This window comes from Pelophylax lessonae, assembly GCF_965119305.1.
Source record: "Pelophylax lessonae genome assembly, chromosome: 1".
Taxonomy (NCBI): domain Eukaryota; kingdom Metazoa; phylum Chordata; class Amphibia; order Anura; family Ranidae; genus Pelophylax; species Pelophylax lessonae.
Genome location: NC_138768.1, coordinates 230,334,744 through 230,358,251, shown reverse-complemented (window position 1 = coordinate 230,358,251; position 23,508 = coordinate 230,334,744). Strand labels below are relative to the sequence as shown.

The following is a 23,508-nucleotide window of genomic DNA, read 5'->3' as shown; positions in this document are numbered from 1 at the left end:
GACTGCAGTCTCTGACCATCTCCTGTATCATGTCTGCAGTCTCTGACCATCTACTGTATCATGACTGCAGTCTCTGACTATCTACTGTATCCTGTCTGCAGTCTCTGACCATCTACTGTATCATGTCTGCAGTCTCTGACCATCTCCTGTATCATGTCTTCAATCTCTGACCATCTCCTGTATCATGTCTGTAGTCTCTGAATATCTCCTTTAGCAAGTCTACAATCTCTTACTCAAACTTAAACACATTGCTAATATTAGCTATCTATCTATGCTGAAGGTAGGACTGTGCAGGGGAGGCAGAGAGTGCAAAAGGGGGAACTGTGATTAGAGAGATGGAGGGCAGACCGCAAGGGGCACTGTGATGGGGGGCTGTGAAATTTGTGCAAAAAATATTCTTGAAAACATTACTTTTTTTGTGGGTGTTTTTACATTTTAAAGTCGGGGGGGGGGGGGGGTGCCAGATATAGGATCCGCCCCGGGTGCCAAATGCTCTAGGTACGCCACTGCACGCATATGCTCTTACAGGCAGAAATACCCCCTCGACCACCAAAATTGCGTTTTTGAGAGGAGCTTTCGAGCAGAAAAGGCACCTATGTGCCCAAAAACACGTGAAAAAGCACGAATGAGCATGAAAAAGCTCAAAGAAGGTCAAAAACACACAAAAAAAAAAATGAGAAAAATGAGGGGAGGGTTTAAAAAAAAAAAAAACTTATGCTTAAAAAAAGCTCAAAAAAAACTGCAAAAGAGCCAAAAAAAAAGTACAAGCTTCTTCAAGCTCAATTAAAAGCTCAAATGGCTGTAAAAGCAGCTTTTTTTTTTTGAGCTGCATTGTGCATGAACCCTTAACGCCATGTGTATAAAAAATTACCTCTCTCAACAACCTCTCATATAATTAGACACCAATTGTATCAAAAAAGTAAAAAATAATAAAATTTACAGATTTTATACTGATTGTGTTTTGTTGGCACCTTAAAGCCCATCTTGTTTCTCTTGATTTTTGATCAGTCAATGCTTGCTTAACCACTTGCCAACCAGCCACCGTATAAGTTATACAGCGGCAGGTCGGCAGGTTCCCACAAATCACCGTACCTGTACAGAGGTCCGCAGGAGCGATCCTGGGGGCGTGCGTGCCCACTCACCAGCAGGGAAGCTGAACCACGGGGCCGGCAGCCGCGATGGCTCCCCGTGAAGAGAGAACGGCGATCTGCTGTTGTAAACACAGCAGACCGTTGTTCACTCAGGAATCAATACAGAGCTCCTGTGTTTCTCCTATTTAGGAACACAGGTCTCTGTATTGATTTCACAAGCCCATCCCCCTCACAGTTAGAAAACACCCCCTAAGCTCACACTTAACCCTTTGATCGCCCCTGGGTTAACCCCCTTCCCTGCCAGGGTCATTATTACAGTAACAGTGCATATTTTTAGCACTGATTACTGTAGCAATGTCACTGGTCCCCTAAAAAGTGTCAAAAATGTCAGTTAGGGGTCCGATCTGTCCGCCGCAATGTCGCAGCCCTGCTAAAAATCGCTAATCGCTGCCATTACTAGTAAAAAATAGATAAATAAAAAAAAAATGACAAAAATCTTTCCCCTAGTTTGTAGATGCGATAACTTTTGCGCAAACCAATCAAAATACACTTATTGGGATTTTTGTTACCAAAAATATGTAGCAGAATACAAATTGGCCTAAAAGGATGAAAACATTTGATTTTTAATTTTTTTTTGGGGGGGGGGGGAATGTTATATAGCTGAAAGTGAAAAATATTGTTTTTTTTTTTTAGAATTGTCACTCTTTTTTTGTTTATAGCACAAAAAATAGAAAAATCACACAGGTGATCAAATACCACTGAAGGAAAGCTCTGTTTGTGGGGAAAAAAAAGGACATCAATTTTTTATTTGGGTACAGCTTCACACGAACGTGCAATTGTCCGTTGAAATAACTCAGTGCCGAATCGCAAAAAAATGGCCTGGTCATTGGGGGGGGGGGACTTCCGGTCCAGAAGTGGTTAAAGCAAAAAAAGTTAGTCTCTCAGTTATATCCACCTGTGGACTACTTATATAACAATGTATCCAATATCCATCACATCAAAGTGTATCCACAGTAGCTGTCACTGCCCTAAGCATATGATACTATTGTTGCCAATTCCATGAAAGTATGTCTCCACATATGCTGTTCTCATTTATGCATATTGGTGAGTTTTCTGCTTTTCTGCTCACCCACAGGTTACAACTCCTCTTCTTCAGTGGATGGGATAACAAATTCCAGCCATAAAGTAGTGATTTAGAATGTAGGTGATCAGAGGGAGAGTGTGATGTCTTCACCAGTCAGGGCCCCAGGCGGTGGCACAGTGACAGGGGTGCAGTACTGTTGGAAAAGCCGCAGCCAATTTAAAAGCTCTGCTTGGTGATGTCACGCTGTGTTACCCCTGATGCGTTTCGATAGAAGCCTCTCTCTTTGTCAAGGAATGCTCAGGGCATTGCTTTTCATGTATTCCTCCCTCTATTAACCCCTGTTGTGCTGGTTTATTCCATATCCTTATAGCTTCATTACTAATCAATCTCTTACTTACCCTGTTAAAAGCTGTGTTTCAAGAGCAGTTATATCCTTAAAATATATGTCTTAAAATAAAAAAAACACTTTATCTTCTTAAAACTCTGAAACTAATGAATACAAAATAACATATTACACCCATAAATCTCAACCAAAAGCCCTGGTGGGGCAAAAGTGTCAAACTCAAATATGCACTTTGATTCAGTCTGTGACATTTTTTATATGAAATTACCTCCTTGCCAGTCACGTTTTACCCATTCTAGCCCTGAAAGAATGTATGTGGAATGGATGTTTTTGGCTTTCTCAGTCCTTTCCTTATCAGATTGTTATCCTCCAATGTCAAGAAATTATTTTTCTTACAGTAGGTTTGTGCATTGAAACGAAGTGCAATGGCCAAGTCAAAGTCAAAATTCATCTGATGGATCATCATTGTGACATTCTTCTCTTATAGAAGCAGACTCTCCCTAGGTAAGCATTCCACCCATTCTGCTTCAATAGTGTCTCTATTTCAAAACCTTTTTCCCCATACCCTGGAGCATTAATTCATCTGCTTCTTTTTTTGTAATCTTCCAATCTGCTACAGTTCTGCCCTACCTAAATAAATTGTCCCTTTGGTATGCTCTTAAAAAATGACAGGAGATGACAACTGATAGTGAGAATCTTACTACTGCAGTCCACTTGTTTTGTAAAGGTCCTGGTCAAAATTTGATAATCTTCAATGAAAATATCAAGGTTCAGGAAGTCTCTCCTGGCATATGACATAAAATGCAGGCTGTAATCCTTCTTAAAGTAGTTGGTAAGCCACTTTATCCCATCCTGTCTGTTTAATACCCTGTGTGCCCCTGCGTCTGTGTTTTATAAAAAGAAGCCATTCTTTACCAGTTTTCAGAGTGCCGATCGCCGCTCACGTGACCTGCTGGCCCTCTCTTCTCCCCATGTGTTAGCTGCAGCGGGCGAAGCCAAGGATTCCTCGCTGATGGAAAAGGAGAGGGGGAGAGAGCCGGCGGGTCACGTGAGCAGTGATCGGCACTCTAAAAACTGGTAAAGAACGGCTTATTTTTATAAAACACAGACACAGGAGCACACAGGGATATTAAACAGAAAGGATGGTATAAAACATTAAATGAAACTTCAGCAGCAGGAGGGGGGGGGCAGGCACTGACACAGGAGCAGACAGGCAGGGAGGGAGGGGCGAGAGGAGGACAGGAGAGGTGTGGATGACAGAGACATGTAAAATGATCAGGGCTCAGCAACCATGATATACCGTGGTCAGTTTACAGAGGGGAGGCTATAGCCAGGCAGGATCAGCCAGGTTTTATAGGTGGCTATGGGGGCAAAATATGCCCCCTCCCTTGCTAACCTTTTCATGGCACAGTGGGAGGAGGACGTCATATATGCCCACCACAGGCCTCAGTTGAGGTTATGGGCCAGGTACATAGATGATGTCCTCCTCCTCTGGGATGGTCATCACCGTGACCTAATAGCCTTTATGGAAATGTTGAATTCTAACTCAAGAGGTATTCAACTTAATTATGAATGTAGTCAATCTACTATTAACTTTCTTGACATAACCATAACTGTGAGGGATAATTGTTTCATAACTTCTACCTATTTTAAATCGACGGATAGAAACTCGTACATCCCCGTCGATAGCTGCCACCATGACCCTTGGCTAAGGGCTGTACCAAAGGGTCAGTACCTCCGCATCAGGAGAAATTGTTCTAATCACCAAGATTTTCTTTCTCAGTCGGAGGTCCTAACCAAGAGATTTCTTGAGAAGGGATACGATTATGAATTTCTCCAGAAAACACTCTTGGAGGTGCAGCAAAAAGATCGAGCTTCACTCTTGAAACCACGGGAGGCAGATAACACCAATACTGTTTCCAATGTGCCTGCTGCACCCTTTATTACTACTTTTTCCAGCCAGCACATGGTCATTAAAAATCTAACACGCCGTCACTGGCATATTTTAAATAATGACCCTGTCCTGAGTACAACTTTACCTGAAAAACCTAGGGTTGTTTTCAAGGGTGCATTATCTTTAAGACACAGTTTGGCCCCCAATGTGCTGGAACCCCCTAAACCCAGGAGCACTTTCCTGGACCAGCTCACGGGTTACTATAAATGTAATAGGTGCCAGATATGTTCTCTAAATTCATCAAAGAAACGGAATACTAAATCTTTTACCTCACAAAGTACTGGGAAGTCACATGACATTGAGCCTTTCATTTCATGTACCACCAAAGGAGTCGTTTATTTGCTCCAATGCCCATGTGGCTATCAATACATAGGTAGAACCAAGTGTCCTATTAATGTCAGGCTCAATGAACATGTGGCTAATATCCGTAAATCATTTCCGAAACATTCGGTTTCGAAGCACTATGCTCAGGCCCATAACAGTGATCCTAAAAACACACTATTTCTAGGAATAGACAAGTTCACCCCTCATTGGCGGGGTGAGCCTCTGATGAGAGGTATCTCCCGCCTCGAGATGGCCTGGATCTACAGGGTTAAAACATACACACCCTTTGGTTTGAATGTCGATACAGAGGTCAACGCATTCATTGATAACTCTTGAGTTGAAAAAATTTTTCATTGATGCTTACCATGTACCACCTTTGTATGTAACATCTTGGATGGCGAAATTTATTGTTTTCCATCTAAGGGTTAATGTGTTTATTACAGATGAGTTCTCTATACTATTAATTTCCTGTATATGAATTTGTTTTAATATGCCGTAATGTGAGCCATTTAATATAGGTTTAATTTTAATAATTATTTTTGAATACATTATTTAATTTAATTTAATTTAATAATTTTAGTCTTTTAATGTGGACTGTATTCAAGACTGGAATCCATGACCGGAATATCCCATATTAGATTTTATTTGCTTTCAATTAGCATCTTTGTTACTAAAAAAAATTTTTTTTGTTGCTATATCTAGCTGTTTTTATATTTTGCTGGCCGATGGCAAATTTGTCCCTTTTGCCTATGGGCTAGTACCATTGGCAATTCCGCTATTTGGGGTTGCTATGGTGCATTCAACTTTTTGTTCCGGACTTCGTGGCGGACTTCCGGTTCCGGTTGGTGTATCACTTGACCCCTCAGACATGGAATTGTATCATTGGGAACATTTTGTTTACATCTGACATACCGTACCTCATATCCTGTCCCGGACTATGACGTACACTTCCGGTTCCGTGTTACCACAACCAAGATGGCGGAAAGGGAACTTCCGGTCATCGGTTCAATTGAATTTCTTGCTATTTATAGGTAGCGTCAGCACGCCGCCCGCACCTTTGAGAATATCATCTTTGATGAAACTAGTCAGGTCACGGCGTGCTGATGTCACACCTACGTATCTGTCTACGAAGGACGGGCGAGCGGAGCCGTCCGGCCGGCGGCTGTTACCTCCCTTCTATCCACGTATCTATCATCTGATGTTTGTAAGTGCAATTTTTATGTTTTGAATAAATTATCGTTGGATTTTATGCTATGGCTCTCCCCTCCTTATTCCTCGGGTAACCTTCACCACTTCCTGAGCCTGGTTGGTGGAGTCCAATTTGGAGTTTAACCCAACGTCACTCTGAACCCCCGCTCATACATCACCTGGAGTCGGTAAGAGTACCCATCCTTACTGGTGCCCTCTTGGTTGCATGATCGGGACCTCCTATTATTTCATGCTTATTTATAAGTCCATCTGGTAAGCGGTCAATCACACTGGGGAGACTATCTGATTCTTCCTCTTGCTATATCTGGTAAGGGGTACCTACTCAGTTTGGTGGTGGTTGTCACCTTTTCACTATTTAATTACCACATTCAGCACTGGAATTTCCAGCTTCACACATTTCGGGTGTTATTACCTGTTGTTTTTGGTTTTACGCTATGGCGTTTGCCCTTTTTTTCTTTTTTATATAATACCCATTTCTGGAGATTTGCATCACAACAGTGCAGGCTTGCTGTTTATCCCTTGAGGCCCGGTGGAGTCATCTTTCAGTATTTTGGCTATAGAATCTGCTACTTCTGGTAAGCGGTACCTGCACAGGTCATAACTCATTTGGTGCATCTATTCCTCATTCCATTATTGGTTTACACTATGGTGTCGTTTTCTTCTTTTCATTAATGTTTCACTGAGGAGATTCATATTGGAGTCCTTTGAAGTTTACCGCGTCTCACATTTGAAGATATCTGCCTTCACCTATTTGGCTCTTTAATGTTTGGAATCTGGTAAGCGGTACCTGCACAAGTGTCATCACTTTATATTTATGGACATTCACATGGACTGTTTCAATTTTTAGCGCAGCTTGTTTTTTATACATATACTTTTTTTATACAGGTTTTATAGGTAATAGAAAGGGCCAATATACACAGCACAAGCACTGTGCTGTATAACATGCTTTAAAGAGGAAGTAAACCCTCTGAAGGAAAATGAGAAAAAAAAACCTGTAAAGACAAAGGCATAATGAGCTAGGATGCATCGCTATGAAATACCTTAAACCTGAGCTAGTATGCATCATTATGAAATACTTACCTTAAAACAAAGCCCCCGCAGTGCCGACCGCTCAGCTACAGGACTTCTCCTGCTTTCTGGTTCGTGTCCTCAGGCCATCTGATTGGCCGGAGGCACGATTACATCACTCCCGCACATGCGAATGGGAGCCGCCGTTCACGGCACAGGGTGGCCGTTCCTTCAGAGCGCATGCGCCAATGACGTCATCGGCTGCATGCACTGTAAATATCTCCTAAACGGTGCATGTTTAGGAGATATTTATAGCACCTATAGGTAAAAGTCTCTAAAGTGGGTTTACAACCACTTTAAGGGAACGGGATCTATACATATATATATATATATATATATATATATATATATATATATATATATATATATATATAATATTCGTTTTTTGGGTTTTTTTTTTAACTTAAACGCTTTAAATAATTATACAGCATCTAGTTCTTCCTTAGACCCTCTCTAGATGAAGATAAAATAATCTATAAATCTCTTTCAAAGAACAAGGTTTGAACCCAATCCCTTTTAGCGAAAGGACAGTTAGAGGGAGGAATGTGTGATAAGGCTTCTATTAAAATGCGTCAACAGTAACACTGAAAATTCTGGGTGAAGTAACACATAGGCACAACATAACATCACCTAGCAGAGGGGCTTTTACACTGCCTGTGGCTTTTCCAGTGATGACGCATCCCTGTCACTGTGCCACCGGCCGGGACCTGACAGGTGAAGACTATACTCCTCCTATGATAGCCTACCATATAACTACCATTTCATGGCTGGAATTTATTATCTGTTTCCCTGAAGCAGAGCAGTTGTAAACCAAGGGTGAGCAGCAAAGCTGAAACCTCACCAGCTGGAGCCGTGTACTGGGCATATGTATGAATGAGAACAACAGCATATGTGAGTGGATACAAACTTTGATGAAATTGGCAACAGTAGCATATATGCTTATAGCAGTCTCAGCTACTGTGGACAGACTTTGATGTGATGGATGCTGGATACATTGTTATGTGCAGTAAGTAGTCCACAGATGAATGTAATTGAAGCACTACTTTTGCTCTATCTATGCGAACACTGATTGATTCTTTACTGGCAGGTTTCTATTACACTAACAAACATTGACAAGATTATATAGATTAGGATGACCTCTTCCAAATGGACATCTAAAAAGGACAACAGCTCCTCATTAATAATCATTTCCACTATTTCTATTATTGCTGTTATTGTAATATAGTACAGTAAATAGTCACATGACCACACTATTCCTTTATTCCTTCTCCTAATTATGCAAAACTATTTATATAAAAAAGGGAACAACACACTTCAATAGATCTCCTCCATAAAAGCCCAATTAAAGTGATTCTAAAGGCATTTTTTTTCAAATTAAATAAATAAAAAAGATTATTCCTCTTCTTTGTCAGTCCCCCCCCCCCCCCCACCGGCATTCTCCCCTCCTTCTTCTTACGAGTGCCAACAAAGCAATGCTACGTGCTCCCGAGCCGAGCTGTGTATGTCCATAGGCACACACAGCACAGCTCAGGCATGCCCCCTGCTTCCTCCTTACAGGATTTGACTGACAGCAGCAAGAGCCAAAGGCTCCTGCTCTCCTCTATGTTATTAAGAACAGCAGAGGGTCAGGAGGCCATAGTCCTATTTTGTTTAATACTAAATAGTCGATGAGTGTTGTTATTTAGGACTGGAAGTGTGTTACTGGTAGAATCACCAAGTGAAAGTAAGGCCCCTTTCACACAGCCCGCTATCCTCTATGTGCTGTCGGACGGAAATGGACCACCTGTCCGCTTCCACCAGATGGATGGGGAACGGATCCCCATCCATCTAGTGGACAGGATAGGATAGGATGTTGGCAGGTGTCAGCAGGCATCCGCCAACCATAAAGAGCGATGGATGGTCCAAACTGGTCTGCGTAAAAAACTGACAGGCAAATCCTATCGGTCAGCCAGTGTGAAAGAGGCCTGAAGGAAAAAGGTTTTGAGAAAAGAAAACAAATGCAGCAACCACATCTAAGGACTGGTAAATTGAAATGTATTACAGTGTGTATATTTTTGTTTTTGAATGATGCTACACTGTAAAACTCCCTGCACAACTGCTGTAGAAGAGAGTAAGACAAGAACATAGAGGTTGCTAGTCTGTTATACTGCATATCTATTTCTGTGACTTTAACCATCACCTTATTTATCTCAAATCCCTGTTTAGGTCTTCTTCATTTTACTCTACTCTTTCAAATGTGCTACAAAACTGTGAGTGTGAATGATGGCACTGTGGAAACAACTTCAATTCATAAGCCAAACCCCAGCCTGCGGGCTGAACAATTTAAACCAAACAGATTCATCCATCCACACTAAACAGTGTAGATGGAGGAATCCCCTCTACTGCCTGTTGTATTCTGACAGCAGGAATGACTGCAGGCTGTTGGAATACCCAAACACTGACTGCAGGTGATTTGCTGCAGCCAAAGTTTGTCCAGAAAATTTCCACCCCACTCCTTTGATTTTCAGAGTAAAGTCTGTTGAACCGGATGGTGCTGTCAGGTCACCCATTTCAGCTTATTCAGCAGGAAACCCTAGAAATTTGATCAGTGTATGGCCAGCCTATTTTCTGATACCGTAAAACATATGGCTGGAAGACACAATCATATATTTATATTTATAACAGCAAAAACTGCTTGTATCACTACAAGTTGAAAATAGTGTGAATATTTTCTGCTGCAAACTTGAAAAATAAATGGGCATTCTAAAGTGAGGGCAGAAAGATATGAAAAAAAAGCAAAAACAAATGACTGACATTTAGGGGCCCGTTCATAACAGAGGGCATATATTGCCATCTGCTCTTTACTTTTCCTGTTCCACCTAGCATTTTTTTCCCTATTCATTGAAGTGAATGGGTCTTTGCTTGCTTCAGGAGTCCCTAGTGACAGGTTCAGGTTCTAAAAAATTAAATAAACTTATTTGTCTAGTTGACCTCATTCAAAGTCCCAATTTCTTTTCCTTGTTTTTTCATGTATTTAGGGATGGAGGCAACTGGACATGAAAGGTGGCAGACCATATTCCTTCTGTTCAGGTTCCCATTACCATAGTTTCTATGTGTGTTTTATAGTGTACTCTGTAAGTGCAACTTTTATTATTTAATAAAACATTTAAAAGATTTTATGCTATAAAAGCGTTATCTTTTTTGGGGTTACAGGAGACCGAGTTTCCTCAGAAGTGGAGAGTACAGTTACTTTTAACCTAATGCCTCGTACACACGCATCGATAGTTGGCCGTGAATTTTCGTCAGTCAGTACAGATTTCGTCAGACGAAAATCAGATGAGCAAGACTGGGCATGCTCAGAGAAGAAAAAACACACGGAAAGTAAACCAGAACATGACATCACTTCTGAAGTTGGTTTTTGTTGGCCGATAAAATTCGTGTGCAGTCTAGAGAACATTTCAACCAACACAACAACACTGGACAAAAGACGGCCGATCGGTCGGTCGATAATCGTTGTGTGTGTACGAGGCTTTAGTCTCCTTGATTGATCAGAGGTCCAGGCAGGGTTTAAAGCCACAAGTGAGCGAGACCTTCCATAACATAACAGGAGGTCAATATTAGTTGGTAAGCAGCCAACCTATGATGTGGATGCTTTTTTTACTTGGGATCACACACCATTCGGTGATGGACAGTGCATTTGTGATTGAATGGACTTCGGTTTATCACTCTTGGGACTTTTTTTTTGGTTTCCATCTCAAAGTTTTAAGCGCAACCCTATTTGAACTTTAAAAACAAATTACTGACATTTAGGGGCCATTTCATAACAGGGGGCATATATTGCCATCTGCTCTTTACTGGACACCGCAGTGTTCGCTCTATATTTAGCCGGCATTTTGGGACTCATCCATAAAATGCAGGCTAAAGTATGGAACCTGTGGTTTCCAATAGAAGGTTCACCATAAAACCATAATACTGTAGAGCAGGGATCCCCAAACTACGACCCTCCAGCAGCTGTTGCGGAACTACACGTCCCATGAGGCATTGTAAAACTCTGACATTCACAGACATGACTAGGCATGATGGGAATTGTAGTTCCTGAACAACTAGAGGGCCGTAGTTTGGAGAGCCCTGCTTTAGAGAGTACTTTGGTATTGGAGGAGAGCCTTTGCCATGTGACGTGACTGGGCTTTTCTCTTTCTGCTCCAACTAGCATTTTTTTTTTCTATTAACTGAAGTGAATGGGTTTTTGCTTGCTTCAGGAGTCCCTTAGTTACAGGTTCCCCATTACCATATTTTGTACATGTGAAGATAAAATTGTAGCTTTATTGATACTTACTGCTGTAGCAAGATAGCGTGAATTATGAGAGAAACAGATATGAATTATTGATCCTCTTGCATACTTGAATGGTTCTTTAGTTTCATCTTCCAGAGTCACAGCATCAAGTATATGTACACTTCCATCTGTAAAGCCGGCTGCTAAAAAGAACCCTGTAATTCCAAGAAAATAAATATCAAGACAAAAGACCCTGTACATGCTGCCTGGGGTAACATATGACAAGATGTACTTCACATAGTAACCTGTAACACACCAGTACCCTTGATCAGCATACATAATCTGAATGCCAACCAATTGTCTTCCTACCCATGTACACAGATAATACTCAAGCAGACAAGCAGTGGCGGATCTACATTAAATTGCTCCCCGGGCAAGACTCCCTCCCGGCGCCCCCCCCCCAAAAAAAAAAAAAACTAACATGACAACATAACAATAAATGCAGAGTGCCACAGCATTGCCCCCAATAAATGCAGAGTGCCACAGCATTGTTGCCCCCAATAAATGCAGAGTGCCACAGCATTGTTGCCCCCAATAAATGCAGAGTGCCACAGCAATGCCCCCAATAAATGCAGAGTGCCACAGCAATGCCCCCAATAAAAGCAGAGTGCCACAGCAATGCCCCCAATAAAAGCAGAGTGCCACAGCAATACCCCCAATAAATGCAGAGTGCCACAGCAATGCCCCCAATAAATGCAGAGTGCCACAGCATTGCCCCCAATAAATGCAGAGTGCCACAGCAATGCCCCCAATAAATGCAGAGTGCCACAGCATTGTTGCCCCCAATAAATGCATTGCCCCTTTTCAATGCAGAGCGCCACAGCACTGCCCCCTTTAATGCAGAGCGCCACAGCAATGCCCCCTTTAACGCAGAGCGCCACAGCAATCCCCCTTTAATGCAGAGCGCCACAGCAATGTCCCTTTTCAATGCAGAGCACCACAGCACTGCCCCCTTTAATGCAGAGCGCCACAGCAATGCCCCCTTTAATGCAGAGCGCTACAGCAATGCCCCCTTTAATGCAGAGCGCCACAGCAATGCCCCTTTTCAATGCAGAGCGCCACAGCAATGCCCCCTTTAATGCAGAGCGCCACAGCAATGCCCCCTTTAATGCAGAGTGCCACAGCACTGCCCCCTTTAATGCAGAGCGCCACAGCAATGCCCCCTTTAATGCAGAGCGCCACAGCAATGCCCCCTTTCAATGTAGAGATGCCACAGCATTGCCCCTTTATTGCAGAGCGCCACAGCAATGCCCCCTTTCAATGCAGAGCGCCACAGCAATGCCCCCTTTAATGCAGAGTGCCACAGCATTGCCCCCTTTCAATGTAGAGATGCCATGCCAGAGTGCCCCTTTTCAATGCAGAGCGCCAGCGTTCCCCCCGCGAGACCCGTCCGTGCACAGCACTTACCTCACTTCTCTTCACGTCTCTTCAGTCCTCCCGCGGCGCCTCCTCCTCGGCCAATGGCGTGGAGTTTGCCTTTTGGCCAATCAGGAAGCGGGAGGACCCGCTCCCTGATTGGCCATGAGGAGGATCAGTGTGACAATAGCGAATTTTCATTCGCTATTGTCACACAATGGGCGGGCTCGGGGGGGAGCAATGCTCTGCTCCTGGGCTCGGCTGCGGCGGTTTTAGGCATGGGCGAACGGGGCTCGGGCGGTCCGGTGCCATTTGATCCACGGACCGGTACCGGTCCGCGGCCTGGGCATGCCGCCCCCCACGTGTTATGAAAAAATGCCGCCCCGGGCGGCTGCCCCGTTCGCCCGTGCCTAAAACCGCCAGTGCAGACAAGTGTATTCAGTACAAACCCCAGGCACCAGCAACAACCTGAGGTATAACGGCTACTCCTCCCTTTAGAAGTGGTTCCTATAACATGGAAAATATTTTCTTCATCTATATCAATCCTTCCCCCTTTATCATTGTGCCGTGCCTTTTATATTATTTCCCTGCAGCCATCATTTATTATATTTTAGACTTAACCATGCCAGCTCTTGCACCTGTAAAACCCTTATAGACAGTGGTGTATTTTGTGCTGCCCTAGGCCTGACTAAACTTGTCCACCCCCTAATTTAAATATGACCCACCCCTTCCTATAAAGGCCACACCCCTTCCTGTTTATGAGCCACACCTATTAGCATTGGCGGCCATCAGGCCAGTTGTATTAAGTGTGGTCGGCGGCCTGTGGTCTGTCTGAATATCCTGACCAGCCGGTACTAACATAGCGACAGGTAGCAGTGTGACCGCTGTATGGGGATGCCAGACTGATTTGCCTCCTGGACCCTGCCCTCTGACCCAATTCGCCCCAAAAGATTGGCACTATACTAAAAGAGTAGCACAAGCCGACGGGGACCCTTTTTATGCGGGGTGAAGCTTTTTTTCTGCCCCCCCTGCATAGTGCCGCCCTAGGCCTGGGCCTTGTCGGCCTAGGCCAAGATACAGCACTGCTTATAAACCAGTGTTATTTTACATTTCTGCTATAGATCAGTTTATTTGGCGATAACTTTGACATTATTCACATCGAAGGTGAAGTCTTTTCTTTAGAAAAGTACAGGTAGGCTTTTTATGACAGAAAAGACTGTGCATGTATCTTCCTATCTACCTTCTTATCAGCATTTTTTTCTATAAATGTACACCAAGCCGCACATGCCCAGCTCAGTATACAACTTGGAACGATTCTGTGACAGAATAGCTCCTGTGCGCATGCACCGGCGCTATGTCATCCGGATCAGGCCATGTAAAAGGCTTGATACTCAGAACCTCTAAGAAGACCATGAAAAGATGGAAGTTCCGGCAACAGAGGGGCATGCTGACATTGCAGCTCTCGAGAGGATCATCATTTTGCTAGGTAACTCTGCCATAATGTGCAAATATATTGTGCATACTTGCACATTATGGCAAACATCTTCTAGGGGCCAAAATATTTAATTCAGTCTGGCAGTTTAAGAAAAGTGATGCAATACATTTACCAGACAAATCATATAGCCAGATTTACAAGATGTGGTACTATCACAATTTTTTTTAGGGTTTGTCTATTGAGTTAATTCTTCCTTTTGGAGTCCTGAAGTCCACTTTAGGGTGTCATTCACATTGCCTAAGCAGCCTAATGCCGGTGTTCTAAAATTTTGTCAGACCCATGAAAATTCCGGACCTCGTCACTTCCGGCTGGTGCGAGCCCCGGTGCGCATGCGCACAAGACATTTTCAAGGTCAGATGAAATTCTAAGGCTTAGCGAACAGCTGGTTGAGAGGAGGAGGGGCTGAGGTGGGACGCACACACCGCCGTGGGAAAATTGCTGTCACGGGCGAACCAAAGGTGCTGGAGACCCCAAAATTACATAGCAGGTAGCCAAGACGCTCCCCTACAGCTGATAAAAATTTGGGGTCTCGGGGATGAAAGGACGCGGAGCAGTGACCCTGAGAACCGGGCCTCGGGGTCACTGCTCCGCGCCCTTTCATCCCAGAGAATGTAAGGGAAGGTAAGCCATAGGGAAGGGTCTTGGCCACCTACGATAAAATTTTGGAGTCTCCAGCACCTTTGGTTCACCCGTGACAGCAATTTTCCCACGGTGGTGTGTACGTCCCACCTCAGCCCCTCCTCCTCTCAACCAGCTGTTCGCTAACTCTTAGAATTTACTCAGACCTTGAAAATGTCTTGTGTGCATGCGCACCGGGGCTCGCACCAGCCGGAAGTGACGAGGTCCGGAATTTTCATGGGTCCGACAAAATTTTAGAACACCGGCCATACATGGAGCGGATTTCCATGGTTGCAGGAAAGAAATTCACTCGATTCCCCCATAAACACAAACAGTGTTAATGGGGGAATCTCTCCTGCCGGGCCATTGCTGCTAGCAATAATCGCAATAGAATCCAGCAGGCTGGTTGTGCTCAAGTAGATCGATCGATTAATTTGGTACATTCAGCCTGCCCAATTTCAAGTTTGAAATGTTCGAGATTCGATCTGTGTATGGCCGGCCTAACTGGACCACGCAACAATCATCCAATTTCTATGGGAACATTTATACTCTAATTTTACTGTTTGGCAAGTAGATGTTATCTATGGATGTTGATCGTCACCCTTATCAGTCAGATACCATGGTTTGTAGCTAGGCTTAAAAGGATTATATTATTAGAAAACCTGCCACCTATATTTTTCTGGATTTCAGCTACATATAAGAGAGAGGAAAAATGGAATAGAGAGATTACCTTTAGGGTCATATGACAGACACTGCAAAGATTTGCCTTTGCCAAAAATCCTGCTGATGAAATAGTTTTGGTCTTTGTAGTCCCAAATTTTCAAGATTCCATTGTAACTTCCAATGGCAATTTGTGTCTTGCCAGGATGACAGGCAAGTGCATGGACAGCTTCAGTGGGCTCTTGTAACACCTTTTTCAGCTTAGTTCCATCTGTAAATACATGCAGCACCTGACCATCCCATGTGGATGCAATAAAATTGCTGAAAGATAAAATTGATATGTTTGATGCACATCTTTTTTTTTTTTCTTTAATCAGATATTTTTTTTTTTACATTTTATACGAACACAAACACATACCCAAAATGACAGAAGAAAAAATGTTTGTATCTCAAACAATCATTATAAATTAAAAAACAACCACCAAATAGGACAAAAAAAATGCACATCTTTACCAAAATTCTGTTAGACTGATCATAATCATACAGGTTTAATTGGATTGCAGAATCTCCTTTGCAGAAAACATTAATAAGATGTATTATCATTTGGTGGCTACACTAAACAATACATTTGTTCAGTATAATGATCTTTTTTATTAAAAAATCATATCTGTTAGAAGTTAAAGTGGTATTAAACCCCGAACCAAAAATATTATACATTGCAACCTGCCAGTCTTTCACCAGGTGTGGTAGCTGCATTAGTTTTCTTCTTTTTTTTTTCTTTTGTTTTCTCCTTGTGATCTGGCCAGTAAAGCACCTCCTGCATTAGGAGTACTCCTCCTCTTCTATGTGCACCCCCATAGAAAGCTGCTTCCTTTGGGGGCACAAGTGCAGGCTTGATCCTGAGCCATGCTTCCTGCATCTATAGACACACACAATGCGGCTCAGCCCCGCTCCCACTCCCTTATCACATGGTATGACTGACAACAGCAGGAGCCAATAGCTCCCATTGTCTCAGCAAAGCCTGTGAAAGAGGGGAGGAGATGAAAGAGCTGCTACATATGGGAACAGGGCTGGTTCGAGTGAGGCAAGCATAATCAGGAGGGAAGGGGGTGATACTGCTACTGAAACAGATTAATAAATGTATAGATATATAGCAGAGCAGTAAACATGAACAGACCTAACTAATAGCTAACTCTTTTTTGGATTAACATTTTACATTTCTGTATGAAATTGCCATTACCTAGGTACACTGCACAGATATACACTCACCGGCCACTTTATTAGGTACAACTGTTCAATTGCTTGGTAACACAAATTGCTAATCAGCCAATCACATGGCAGAAACTCAATGCATTTAGGCATCTAGATGTGGTGAATACGACTTGCTGAAGTTCTAATTGAAGAGACAAGGACTCACTGCTCAAGGTGGTGTAATTGCCTGATGACTCACACCGGTGCATGCCCCGGCTCGCCTCCGTGAAAACTTGATAAAAGAAAAGGAATTGGCAGCACTCCAGGTTGAGTCAAAATCCAGATTTATTGACTGGACATCCAAATATGACAATCGTGACAAGGTAGACGCGTTTCACACACTGACTGTGTGCTTAATCATTACAAAGAAAAATGGATATAACATCTCAATATATACACACACAAAAATCCAATCATCAATTAAAAAACAGGTGATACAAATAAGGGGTAAACCATTTTCCTAATTACCGAGGACACTGATAGACCCATAAAACATCTATGTGAAACCAGTGAAAAATCAAATGTGAATGCTGTGACACAATTGTGTATGAAAAAATATATAAATGCAAAAAAACTGATAAAATCTAAATATGTATAAACTATGTGTGAAAATTAAATGTATTGTGATTAAAGATATGGATAAAATTACCATTGTTTAATAATAATATGTGTCAATTATAAAATGAGAATAAAAGCGCAAAAAAATGCACAAAAAATATACAAAAATACAAGGAATAGTGAATATATATATTGATATCTGTACAATCCGATTATGTGAATATAAAACTATGAAATAGTTTGTTATTAAATTTTCAATTTTAAAAATGTTTTTTGTCAAATATATAAATCTATTCGTGCATATTAGTTGTATGGGTCAGAAGAAAATCGATCGTATAACATACACAGACCAAACGATATATGTACAATAAAAACAATTTCGAACAATATGGTTTTTAGAACAAAATAAACACATATGATCCTGTGTATATATGCATCAACCGGTCACCCATAAAAACAATTACAATCATATCGGGGTGACCGGAGAGAGATATATAGTTCGAGGAGATCAAAGCTACATACATCAGATTATAACACTAGATACTGAACAATAATTGACACATATTATTAAACAATGGTAATTTTATCCATATCTTTAACCATGTGCTTTAACCATGTGCTCCCAGAGTGGAGACACTTACATTTAAAAGTGTTAGGGACTGCAGATATAACAGGGTGCCGTGTCGTGGCTCTGCAGCTTACATATGCGTTTGCAAATGCGTGTCAACTAAACCCCTGTTCTGTATGTATATTGAGACAGGTCTACTTGGTTGGTGGCAGACTGGAGGGTTCGTACATCAGGCTGGGGGCTGGCTGGCTTCCATGCACCTCTTTTAATCCTTTTCAATTCGTTTTTTCCGATACAGGGATGGAGACGCTGGGCATACCTGCCGGTGTCTCATTTAAAGTCCCACATAGCCCACATTGTCTAAATAATTGACACATATTATTAAACAATGGTAATTTTATCCATATCTTTAATCACAATACATTTAATTTTCACACATAGTTTATACATATTTAGATTTTATCAGTTTTTTTGCATTTATATATTTTTTCATACACAATTGTGTCACAGCATTCACATTTGATTTTTCACTGGTTTCACATAGATGTTTTATGGGTCTATCAGTGTCCTCGGTAATTAGGAAAATGGTTTATCCCTTATTTGTATCACCTGTTTTTTAATTGATGATTGGATTTTTGTGTGTGTATATATTGAGATGTTATATCCATTTTTCTTTGTAATGATTAAGCACACAGTCAGTGTGTGAAACGCGTCTACCTTGTTATGATTGTCATATTTGGATGTCCAGTCAATAAATCTGGATTTTGACTTGCTGAAGTTCTAACCGAGCATCAGAATGGGGAAGAAAGAGGATTTAAGTGACTTTGAACGTGGCATGGTTGTTGGTGCCAGACGGGCTGGTCTGAGTATTTCAAAAACTGATGATCTACTGGGATTTTCATGCACAACCATCTCTCGGGCTTACAGAGAATGGTCCAAAAAAAGAGAAAATATCCAGTGAATGGCAGTTGTGTGGATGAAAATGCCTTGTTGATGTCAGAGGTCAGAGGAGAATGGGCAGACTGGTTTGAGATGATATAAAGGCAACAGTAACCCAAATAACCACTCATTACAACCAAGGTTTGCAGAATACCATCTCTGAATGCACAACACATCAAACCTTGAACCAGATGGGCAACAGCAGCTGAAGGCCACACTGGGTGCCTCTCCTGTCAGCTAAGAACACGAAACTGAGGCTACAATTCACACAGGCTCACCAACACTGGACAATAGATGATTGGAAAAAGGTTGCCTGGTCTCGATTTCAGCTGCCACATTCAGATGGTAGGGTCGGAATTTGGCATAAACAACATGAAAGCATGAATCTATCCTGCCTTGTATAAACGGGTCAGGCTGGTGGTATAATGGTGTGGAGAATATTTTCTTGGCACCCTTTGGGCCCCTAAGTACCAATTGAGCATCATTTATATGCCACGACCTACCTGAGTATTGTTGCTGACCATGTCCATCCCTTTATGACTACAGTGTACCCATCTTCTGATGGCTACTTCCAGCAGGATAATGCACCATGCCACAAAGCTCAAATCATCTCACCACTGGTTTCTTCAACATGACAATAAATACTGTACTCCCATGGCCTCCACACTCACCAGTGTGATGCTATCATGTCACTATGGACCAAACACTGCTTTAACATCAAAAATGGGCAGTTCAGTCAATCAATGATTGTTTTTATTTGAAAGGAATGTTTGGTTCTTCTTGAAAATCTAACCATATCCCACTAAATCAATATTTGGCTTTGTTGTGCTGAAAAAAGGCTTTCCAGTGAAAGAGTATTTTAAAAAATGAAACCTTCTGTATTTTTTTGTTTCTTATTATTATATATATTGCCAGCATAAGTGCCAGTTCACATATATGCGATGTGGGAACCCTGCGAATCCACTTCCGGTTACCGCATCGCATTCAACTCACAGGCAGTTCACACTGCCATATGCAAATCGCTGGGGATGTCAATACAAAGTTAACAAAAACCCCAGATCAGTTTGCATATCGCAGTGGGAACTGTCAGCTCGGACATGAATCGGATTGCATAGGTGATCCGATTCTGGTGTGGACTGGTGCCATAACCCCGGTATTTTTTTTACTGGGCGGGCGGTCACCGCAGGATCACTTTTATGGGCGGCGGGAGAGGTGCCTCTCCTTCAGCTGCCTCCCGGTTGTTTTTCCCGGTTACTGGAGCCGTTGGTAGCAGGAAAAACGGTCCGGTCCTTTCCCCTCCTAAGCAGGAAGTCGAGTGAGGGAAAGATGGTCCCCACTCGACTCTATGGCGTTAAGGGCCCATTTGTTTCATGATGAAAAAAAAAATGAAATTTTTTTTTTTTTTTTGCTCTTCAGTGTAGATGTGAGATCTGAGGTCTTTTTGACCCCAGATCTCACATTAAAGAGGACCTGTCCTGCTTGTTTCTATTACAAGGGATGTTTACATTCCTTGTAATAGGAATAAAAGTGATCAAAAAATACTTTTTTAAAGGTATAATGTAAGTAAATAAACTAAAAGGTAAAATAAATAATAATAAAAAAAAATTGAAAGTGCCCCGTCCCTCCAAGCTTGCGCACAGAAGCGAACGCATACGCAAGTCGCGCCCATATAAAAGTGTGCAAACCACACATGTGAGGTATCCCCGCGATTGTTAGAGCGAGAGAAATAATTCTAGCCCTAGACCTCCTCTGTAACTCTAAACTAGTAAACTGTAGCAGGAAAAACGGTCCGGTCCTTTCCCCTCCTAAGCAGGAAGTCGAGTGAGGGAAAGATGGTCCCCACTCGACTCTATGGCCTTAAGGGCCCATTTGTTTCATGATGAAAAAAAAAATGAAATTTTTTTTTTTTTTTTGCTCTTCAGTGTAGATGTGAGATCTGAGGTCTTTTTGACCCCAGATCTCACATTAAAGAGGACATGTCCTGCTTGTTTCTATTACAAGGGATGTTTACATTCCTTGTAATAGGAATAAAAGTGATCAAAAAATACTTTTTTAAAGGTATAATGTAAGTAAATAAACTAAAAGGTAAAATAAATAATAATAAAAAAAAATTGAAAGTGCCCCGTCCCTCCAAGCTTGCGCACAGAAGCGAACGCATACGCAAGTCGCGCCCATATAAGAGTGTGCAAACCACACATGTGAGGTATCCCCGCGATTGTTAGAGCGAGAGAAATAATTCTAGCCCTAGACCTCCTCTGTAACTCTAAACTAGTAAACTGTAGAAATTTTTAAAGCGTTTTTAAAAAAAAAAAAAAAATTTAAAGTGCCCCGTCCCTCCAAGCTCGCGCGCAGAAGCGAACGCATACGCATGTCGCGCCCACATAACAGTGTTCAAACCACACATGTGAGGTATCCCCACGATTTTTAGAGCAAGAGAAATAATTCTAGCCCTAGACCTCCCCTGCAACTCTAAACCGGTAACCTGTAGAAATTTTTAAATCGTCGTCTATGGAGATTTTTAAGTACCAATGTTTGTGGCCATTCTACGAGTGTGCGCAATTTTGAAGCATGACATGTTGGGTATCTATTTACTCGGCGTAACATTATCTTTCACATTATAGAAAAAAAATTGAGCTAACTTTACTGTTTCGTTTTTTTTAAAATGCAGTGAAATGTTTTTTTTCCAAGAAAATTGCGTTTGAAAGACTGCTGTGCAAATACCACGTGACAAAAAATTTAGCAACAATCGCCATTTTATTCTCCAGTCTTTGCTAAAAAAAAAAAAAAAAAAATATGATATATATATATATATATATATAATGTTTGGGCGTTCTAAGTCATTTTCTAGCAAAAAATACTGATTTTACCTTGTAAACAAGTGCCAGAAATAGGCCTGGTCCTTAAGCGGTTAAAAAACATTCAATCACAGTATGACTTGCGTCGCAATTGTACACGCTATATTATTATTAATAACTATTTTTTTCCAGGAAAGTGGAGTTACCCTTTAAGCAATATGAGCCCTTCAGTATAAACAAGGTATTCTGACTTACCTTACAGCAAACTGATCCCCTGTAATGGAGCAATCTTGAGGATATTTTGTATTATCGCTTGCTGGTACAGGGGAGCTTTTTGAAAAAGAAATGGACCGGATTGGAGTCAGATTAAGATGGCTGTACCAGTTTAGGAGTTGTAGTTTTTGGTCATAAAATTTCACATGTCCACGAAAATCACCAGTGACATAATATCTGGGGAAAAACAAAATTAAACAATATTAGCGTGTGATGCAGGGGAATAAGAACATTTACAATTAATGGGGTGAGTACTGTAGCTGTAGGGGTGTACCTGACCCCAGTCATTATTCCTATCAGCTCCCCCTGAGCCTTCAGCTGCTGAAAATGGAACCAAAGACAGTGTTGTCAGTAAGGTAGAGTGGTTACTTATGAGGTACTAAGTAACAGGAAGTGGCCAAGAAAAGATGTAATATGGAGAGATGGACCGGGATGCACCAGGCCGAGCTGGGCCCCAGGTAAAAAAAGGAAAAAAAAAAAATGATAATACACAACTGTGATAGACCGCATATGCGTTCCTTTTACGGACAGAGATTAGGAGGAGTGGGAGTGGTGTCTCTTGTTGCGTCTCTCTTGGTGTCTGCACCACGCTGTGACGTCATTATGTCCGGCGCAACAGGAGGGGTATATTAGGAAGCAGTGTTGGCGGTGAGCCGTGGAATGCTAATCGCAGCTGAATGAAACGGTGAGATTGTTACCCGTGGGGAATATCTTCCCCTCCAAGTGTGCGTTAGCAAGGCACTATGTATCTCATTCTGGACTGCGGTGTGCTATCTTGTAAAAACAATAAAAGTAATTGAGCAGAAATTTGTGATCAACTGCTGTGTTGCAAATACATAGCATGGTGGAGATTTGACTACAACATTTGACTACACTTAAAGCATGGGTGTCCAACCTTTTGGCTTCTCTGGGCCACATTGAGTGTAGAGAAATTTTCTCGGGCCGCATATAAAATATTAACTATAGTTAAGGTATACAAGTAATAAAACGCCGCCGTGCCCTTCCCGCGCTGCTGCCCCCCCCCCCCAGCACTAATTTAACACAACTAGAGGATGATCCCTTCCGAGGCAGCCTCTGCCTACAGTTTGTTGGAAGCCGCTGTGGCCGTGCCCCTGACCCGACTTCCTTCTTCCCCATCAAAAATAAATAGTCAGGGGGCAGGTGGCTGCATTGCCTGGGGCTCTGGGCTGCATGCGGCCCCCGGGCCGCAGGTTGGACATGCCTGACTTAAGGTGTCACTAAATCCACATCATAAAAAACTATGAATAAATGGCGTATTACATGCTGTTTATATTTACTCAATCACTATGAGATTAGTTTGCTGCATTCTACAAAAAACCTGGTTGATCCTGCTGTTCTCTACATCCCATTCTATCCATGTAACCAATGCAGCTAGGGATTTTGCAGAGCAGTGTTGGCAGCTCGGCACATGCTCAGTTTTCAGTGAGTTTCAATGCTGAGCATTTCCTCGCTATCACATCTGAGCAGCCCATGTGACTATAGAGTCACACATGTGGACATGTACACAGTGGTAAATAATAGCCCACTCCGTCCCTCCTCCTCCATGCCCACTAACCAGCTAATCACAAAGGGGGTGGGATATTAGATGT

The 23,508-nt window shown here is 42.1% G+C and overlaps 1 protein-coding gene across 2 annotated transcripts in view; it reads right to left on the bottom strand.

Annotated features, from left to right (window-relative positions):
- Positions 1 to 23,508, bottom strand: part of CFAP251 (cilia and flagella associated protein 251) — a 116,216-nt gene that overhangs the window by 45,852 nt on the left and 46,856 nt on the right. For both annotated transcript variants that reach the window (XM_082251471.1, XM_082251470.1), the window contains exons 12-14: positions 21,881 to 22,075; positions 15,585 to 15,835; positions 11,389 to 11,540 (exon numbers count right to left, since the gene is read on the bottom strand). In XM_082251471.1, coding sequence (XP_082107597.1) covers positions 11,389 to 11,540; positions 15,585 to 15,835; positions 21,881 to 22,075 — 598 coding nt within the window. The remainder of the gene's footprint in view (positions 1 to 11,388; positions 11,541 to 15,584; positions 15,836 to 21,880; positions 22,076 to 23,508) is intronic.